The sequence below is a fragment of the Mytilus trossulus genome, chromosome 2, assembly GCF_036588685.1.
Source record: "Mytilus trossulus isolate FHL-02 chromosome 2, PNRI_Mtr1.1.1.hap1, whole genome shotgun sequence".
In the NCBI taxonomy this organism is placed as follows: Eukaryota; Metazoa; Mollusca; class Bivalvia; order Mytilida; family Mytilidae; genus Mytilus; species Mytilus trossulus.
In genome coordinates, this window is record NC_086374.1 from 78,440,022 (window position 1) to 78,447,766 (window position 7,745).

General features: G+C 29.6%; 1 protein-coding gene across 11 annotated transcripts in view; it reads left to right on the forward strand.

Moving 5' to 3' along the window:
* Positions 1-6,528, forward strand: part of LOC134708049 (arf-GAP with GTPase, ANK repeat and PH domain-containing protein 1-like) — a 100,734-nt gene extending 94,206 nt beyond the window's left edge. For all 11 annotated transcript variants that reach the window (XM_063568311.1, XM_063568315.1, XM_063568312.1 and 8 more), the window contains one exon: positions 1,085-6,528. In XM_063568311.1, coding sequence (XP_063424381.1) covers positions 1,085-1,282 — 198 coding nt within the window. In that variant the 3' untranslated portion in view covers positions 1,283-6,528. The remainder of the gene's footprint in view (positions 1-1,084) is intronic.
* The last annotated feature ends 1,217 nt before the right edge of the window (positions 6,529-7,745 follow it).

Here is a 7,745-nt window from a genome sequence, read left to right on the forward strand (position 1 = left end):
GATTGACTTTTGTTGAAGTTGACTACTTTTCCTGTAATTACATTTCTTTTACTTGGATAGAATTTCATAAAAATGTATTTGTAGATTGTTGTTGATTTTGGTCACATTTGTGTCCTTTTCTGGTTGATTTAATTTTGACAAAATTATAGCTGCTTAGAAAAAGATGAAAATTGTACTAATGAAGACTTTTGTTGTATTGTCTGCTGATCTGCAGCTAGTTTTGATCCATCAATGTATGATGTTGACTTATAAATTAGGTTCGCCTTTTGTTGTAATGTCTAGTTATTATTTACTGATAATTACATTGCTTGTATGCTTCATCATAATACATTATTTTGATTGGTTTTGATTCGCTAACAGCAATCTCATGTCATTCTGAAATTAACTTTCATTTCCAAATGAAATGTAACATTCATAATGAAACAAGCTTCCACAATTAAGTGCACAGGTAAATAAAAGATAAGCTTGGTAGAAATTGTGTTTACATGATCATAGCAAAACAATGTTATTTTAAGTATTGAATGCTTCTTTTAGTAATTTTACAGGGTTGTGAAAGCGTTGACCTGCACACATTTTTACAATGAAGCCCTGCCAAACTTCATACAACTTAACTTTAGTCAATGCTTTTACACCTCAATAAAGTTACAAAAAGAAGTATTCAATTCTTAACACAAAATATCATAATACTGTTTATCGGTAATTATGATGTCACACAATGTATTGCCTAATATTTTCAGAGATACAGCCAGTACGTTGATACTGGAAATTATTAGGCAGTAAGATAAAAAGGAAAATATACGAATTGCCGATAAGTTAGTTTGCAGGAAAAGAATTTAGAATATAACATTTATTTATTATGTATACCCCCATCCATACCTAAAAAAAACAACAAATGAAACCACACATGGGAGAAAATTGTTAATTATCTACAATATTATAGAGTTTTCAACAGGGTGCCAGTAGTAAAAATTGCTGAACTATGATACTCAGTCTTAAAGTTAAATTGTAGTAACTGTTTAAAAGCCCCTGTTTACAATAAAAAAAGAGCTGTATATCTAATAAGTTACAATAATTGTCTTTACAGTATAGTGCCAATGTGAAGGTCGTTGATCATGAAGGTAGAAATGCATTATGGTATGCCAAGAGTTCTGGATCATCAGAATGTGTTGAACTATTAACAACTAATGGATGTCCTGAAAATCCAACACTGCCACGGAGACGAACTAGTGTTCAAGCAGGAAAAAATGATGTTTTTGAAAAATTGCCTGCCAGTGTTATTTGATTTGTTATAGTGTTTGTTAGGCTTACTCAATTATAAACAATCATAAAGTGCTGTGATGGGGAATTTGTCATCTAATTATACATTAACCTTGAGGATGTCAATGTCAAAATTCTTTGTTTAAGAAATCTCATTTTTATTGGAGGTGTCTACATTTAGGTAAATCTGTGTTTTAATTTAACAAATAATTAATACAAAATGTATACAACCTATTTGAGTAAGTTACTTTATTAAAAATAGGCCTCTAGGATTGAACTTATTATCAAGGTATATTCTTATAAAACTCATCTGGTGTACTGCTATATATAAATAATTTAATTTTGGATGTAACGCGCCATCTGATGGCTGACATTATTTTGTTATTATCCCATAGACAAAATACAGTCATGTGACCGTGACGTCATCAATGTGTTTTCATGGTTTTCTACAGTTTAAAATGGAATTTAGAATTAAATTATAAGAAATGACTGTAATACTTTTTCTGTCTATTAGAAATAACAAAAAATGAGGTGCACACTGTTAAATAACCCGCTACGTGCGTTATTCAGTGTGCAACAAATTTTGTTTGTTATTTCTCCTTAGACAAAAAAAATATTACAGTCATTCCTTAAGTAAATCCTTCTTTATAAGATTCATGGTGTGATTACAAGTACATTTTTTGTGTGCAACACCTAGGAAGGATTTTGTGATAAATGCAACATTTTTCTATAAAAAACTTAATGTTATATTCATTCAGAATGTTGTGATTAAATATATATTTTTAAAAAAAAAAAAATAACTACTAGAAATTCAACAAAATAAAAAAAAATCCTACTTTAGGTAGGAACTAGTCTTTCAACTGGTTAAGTCTAAAGTCTATTTTGTGTTTAATTTAAAATATCTTGTGTTGAATAAAGGAGTAATAATACGTTTTGACTTTCAGGGTTGATGTATGATTAAATGAGAAAGTCCTATAGTATTATATGATTTGTCAGGGGTCAGTGCAAAATTGTGCAATTATCTATTGAAAGGTTGTATAGTTATTCATTTATTTATTATCATTAATTGCTCATAAGTTGAGATTTCATTTGTTCATTTGTGGAGAAGAACTTAGCTTGTTTCATAAAACTCTTTGTAAAGTTAGTCATTCAAATCTGAAACCGTTATGTGCAATTTTGTCTTAAAATTTCAAACAGCAAAACAACAATTTCTGTAATATTTTCAATAATGTGCATGTTGCATTTATTGTTAGATAGTTTTATGTTATGATATGCATTGTTTAAGGTTACTGATAACTGACAGATATTCTGCACTTATGTTTCTTTTAAGTTAGGGATAAGAAACAATGGAAATATTTTGTTTTACTTTTACTAAAATTTCACTTGAAGCTACAATCAAATGTGATGTAGTCCAAAGTGAGATGAAAAGATGAGTTATATATGTCAATGAATATCAGTAATATAAACCACAAAGGAGGAGGTATGACTAGGCCACGTGTAAGGCCCCTTGAATATAAAAAGTAAAAAAGAATAATAAATTGTATCAAAAAACATCCTTCAAATGACCACAAGACATTAGATTGTCAGATATTGACTTAATTAAACTCTTCATCTCTCATTGCTCCTCCATGATATGTCTTCATGCAAAATATCAGAAAACACCAGTGATATGAGATCAGTTTTTAATTAGATTGATCAGAGATCATTATGTATATTATCAAATTGTGTCTTGCATTTTGCTTTTCTGCTTTAAATTTCTTCCATTTGACACAACATAGCAAAACTGAAAATTGGTCCTCATTTTTTGCTCACTTGACCTATAAGGCAATAAAGCATTTGCCATCAATTGGCATTGGCCAAAGTAGTCTGCCTCTGTTGTCATAAAAAATCTTTAAAAAATCTATGAAACTACTGTCAGAGCAAATGTCATCAAACTTTACTCGAATGTTCCTTAGAATATTAAATGTAAAAGTTGTAACCAGGGGTTTGATCTATCAATAGACATGGATGGTAATGCTAAAAGTAAAGCATATGTTGTGAAATACAGCTTATATTTTACATCTCAACAATAAAGCAGTTAGAGCAAAACTTACATGGATAAAATTGATCAGCATTTTAAAGTATATTTTGGTTTAAATTACTCAGCCAATTTTGCAGGTAAAAAATAAATACCAAAAACTTTCAACACAATAAACCGTACAAATAGGTCAACATGGCTGAAATTGTCAACCACCTCATTGTAGGAGTTATTACTACTGAATGATGAATAGTACCCATTTTTTTTGCATTTTTATCCAAAAGAAAAGAAGATAGAGAGAAATTGAAATGGTAAATAAAATCTTTAACTAAGTCAACATATGAGATAATAAATTGTCAGTTTCCATAAACTTTCCATTAAAAAAAAGTTTTTTAACAAGAAAAAAAAAACATGGCCAATTATCTTCAAAAGTTTGACAGAAAGTTAGTAAAAATTATCACCAATACAATCTGTACAAAAATATCACTGAATAAGATTTACAAATAATTATAAAAAGCAGAACTGATTGCAGTAACAGTTAATGGTAAACATAAATATCAACATGTCATGTTTTTACCAGGTGAGCAATTCAGGCCCTTCAGAGCCTCTTGTTTTATCTTGATGTTTTGAGTCGAGGCCTTACCCAAAAAGTTAGTTCTGCAGGTCATGGGCCAAATAGTGGCTATTGTTTATAACTAGTCTCTTTTATTGCTTAATCACTTTTGAAAATAACATTAACTTTGTCAAGCCTAAATAAACAGCTAAGTTATATTAAAATGCTCTTAGGAAAATGACACCTTTAAAAACAGATTTCTCAGCACTAAATCTGACAAATCATATAAATATGTAATATTAACCCTTTTACTGCATATCTTTAATGTGATTTTATCTATAATTTTTTTTATATTTATTAAAATCAATATTTATTTTGATAGTTGTACTAAGTCAAGAATTTTAACCAAGTTGATAGTTTTTTGGGTTTTTTTTTACATAATCTGGAAAAGGTCCTGAGTTCTTTTCAGTGCATTACTAAGTATCTCTAAAATTTGATGTTATGGTATGATATATATAGAATAATAGGTAGTTTCGTTTTTGATACTGACTATATCTGACATGTTGAATATCTTAGACGAGCCCGTTAGGGCGAGTTAAGATATTCACATGATATAGTCAGTATCAAAAATGAAACTACCTATTATTCTGTTTATCGGTAATTATGACGTCACTCACTGCATTGCCTAATATTTTCAGTGATACAGCCAGTACGCTAATACTCGAAAATATTAGGCAGTAAGATCAAAGGGAAAATATATGAATTACCAATAAATATATGTCACTGAAACAATCCATGTTCATTTAAGACATCTTGTTGTACTTAAATAAAAAGAAAAAAATTACTTTAAATATTAGCTGCAGATATTCATACTTTAAAAAGTTAGTTTACTTCTGCTTTTAAGACTCTGTGGAAATAATCAAAAATAAAACCTGAAATATTTTAATACAGTTGTTGCATAAGAATAATGCCTTGTATATTCCTTGAAAAAAGAATCCTGTAGTCTAGAAGAAAAAAATCAAACTTTATAACATGCCATGTCCAATGCAAAGTTGCACAATTTTTAGTGATTTTTGCATGTTTGGAAAAACTAGTTAATCCTTTCCATACTACTTGCCAGATTGTATTGGGTTTAGTAACAGGGATATTATAAATACAAAGAATTATTAATCATGAAAGGAAAAGGTATATCAGATACCATATAATTTACACCTAGAATTTGTTATATAGAATACCGGTAAATGGAAATAAAGAGTTTTTATTTGTATTGCTTATCCATATACATATTTTATTATGGAGATTATATCAAATATTACAGATCGGCATAAAAATAACTTTCATCAATTATCTCTGAAGTAAAATGTATTGACCTCATTGTCAAACTCCTACCCACTGAATGGCTATTTATAGATATTACAAATATACACATTATGTGGTGTTATTCATCAGGAAAAACTTATAATGTTAGTCAAGGATTCAGAAAAAGATATTTTTGCTAATCAAGATCTAGAAAAAGACAATAATATTTGTTATACATGTTACTCGCAATTCATCATCATGTAAATTTATGTCAACATAACTAACATTTAATATCACCGATACAAGTTTTACAAATTAGGAATGTCTTCTCCAAATTTACAATTGACTCGTACACTCAAACATTTATCGTCATTACCTATTATATTTTGTTATTGAATTTTTTGTATTGCCTAGTGAATAATTGCAGACATAACCTGCAAAATAAATGACACTAAATTTCAGTAACAGAACAATTAAGGTGTAAAAAATGTTTATTTTACAGAGTTTGTTTACACCTCTAGTGAGTCTACTCAAATCACTGCTTTGTTTGTAAAGTCTAATGGTGGTAGCAGAAGTTCTTTGGAATAGTGCTTTTCCTAAAAGTTCAATTTTTGGAATATTTCAATATAAGGTAGAAATACAGTTTGATCTGTTCTAACTTTGTTAACAAAACAGATTTAATTATGTCCCAATAAAATTTATTACCATAGCATATGAAATCCAGAAATGTTTGTCTATATATTATAATATATCTGTATTCATATATACTATTATTCTATTTTGAAGAAAAATAAGTTGACATATTGAATATTATCATATTCTGTTTGTTTATTATATTAAACCTGAAGTCTCTGGTTGTTTAAACATACTTTAATATTGTACCTTTTTTAATCATGATTATACATATTGATGTAAATTATGTAACAGGAATCTTAAAGAAAACAAATGCCTTAACTACTTTTATTGTGATATCTGTTTTAATAGTTGAAAAATTTTAATAGCTGTTGTATATAATACCAACAGGTTGATATGAAGCAATATTTCAAGGTTGAGAATTTATTAATTTCATTTTAGTTGCAATGAAAAGATATCCATTCTCATAAAAGTGCAAATAACCTATAGTCAGTCATAACTTAATGTCATGCTCATGCCTCAGCAATTTTTATTTTGAAGGTTGTATACATTTCTGTTCATATAAATGTGCAAATGAAGTATAAATGTAAGTGTGGAATGAGCATATAATGTTATGTCGGTGAAAGTAAATGTGTGAAAGTTTGTGAAGTTTTAGTAGCATGCATACATATGAGCAGCCTGGATATCCTTTTAAATTAATTGTATAAACAATAAAAAAATTAAAACAACAAGCAGTTTCTGTAATGTTTAATAAAACAACGTAAATTAAGTGTTTGTGATGCTATTTCATCAGTGTTTTTTTCCATGTAGAAAAAAAGGTCTTATTAATTATACCCTCACTCCAAAGTAGTGTCTGTCCTTGTCTGTCTGTCTGTCAGCCTGTCTGTCGAAATTGTATATAACTCCTCAGGTACAACACATAAAGTTTTCTGAAATTTGGTATCAGGCTTTATGTGGAAATGCAATATCTATGTTGATGGGTTTTATCATGGTTCATTACTCCTCAACTTATTGTGACCATAATATTTAGAAATTCTAGCACATAATGGCCATATTTAAATTGTTGTTGCATTTTTCAAGGGAATTTGAACATGTATTAGAGCTTCCTATAATTTGTTTAAGGGTTTTATGTTTCACATTCATACCTCATCAACTGGGTAATAAATTCTTACCCTTAATGACCATGTATGAAACTTGAGTTATATTTTCAGTTCAGAGCACCCTTATATTTGGTATCAACATTCATCTTTCAATGCCCTTTTCAATTTCCTGTTTACCAAATACTGAAAAGGAAGTATAATTAGTGAGCATATAGTTCAACTTGTTCAGTTTACAACAAACATCACCATGGTATGTGAACTTGAGCTACATTCTCTCCAGGAACTAGCTATCTATACAAGATTCAATAAGTTGAGGTCAATAAATCACTATCAAAGTAATTTAAAACACAAGAATACAGCATCTACTGCCCAATGTGTCCAGAACATGTTTACCCCACCACATTTTATATGTGCCTGTCCCAAGTCAGTAACCTGTAATTCAGTTGCTGTGGGATATATTTGTTTTTTTGTCATGCCTGCAACTTTTGTCACAGAAAGCTGGACATAGGGATAGTGATCCAGTGGCAGCTGAGGCGTTAACTAACTTCTTACAGTAAAAGCATTATATTTTAGAAGGTGGAAGTCGTGGATGCTGCATACTTTGTATATAGATGCCTCACTTTACGAAGTGTCAGTCCATTGTCATTGACCTCATTTAGGTAGGTCAGTGACTACTTGAAAAAAAAAGTTAAGATTTTTTGTAATAACTATATTTGGTATGTGCGTACCTTGCAAGGTCCTCATGCCTGTCAGCCAATTTTTACTTGACCTTGATCTCATTTCATGAATCATTGAACAAGGTCAAGTTTTGGTGGTCAAGTCCATATCTCATGCTATAGGCAAAAGGTCTAGTGTATTTGGTGAATGGAAGGATTGTAAGGTGTAC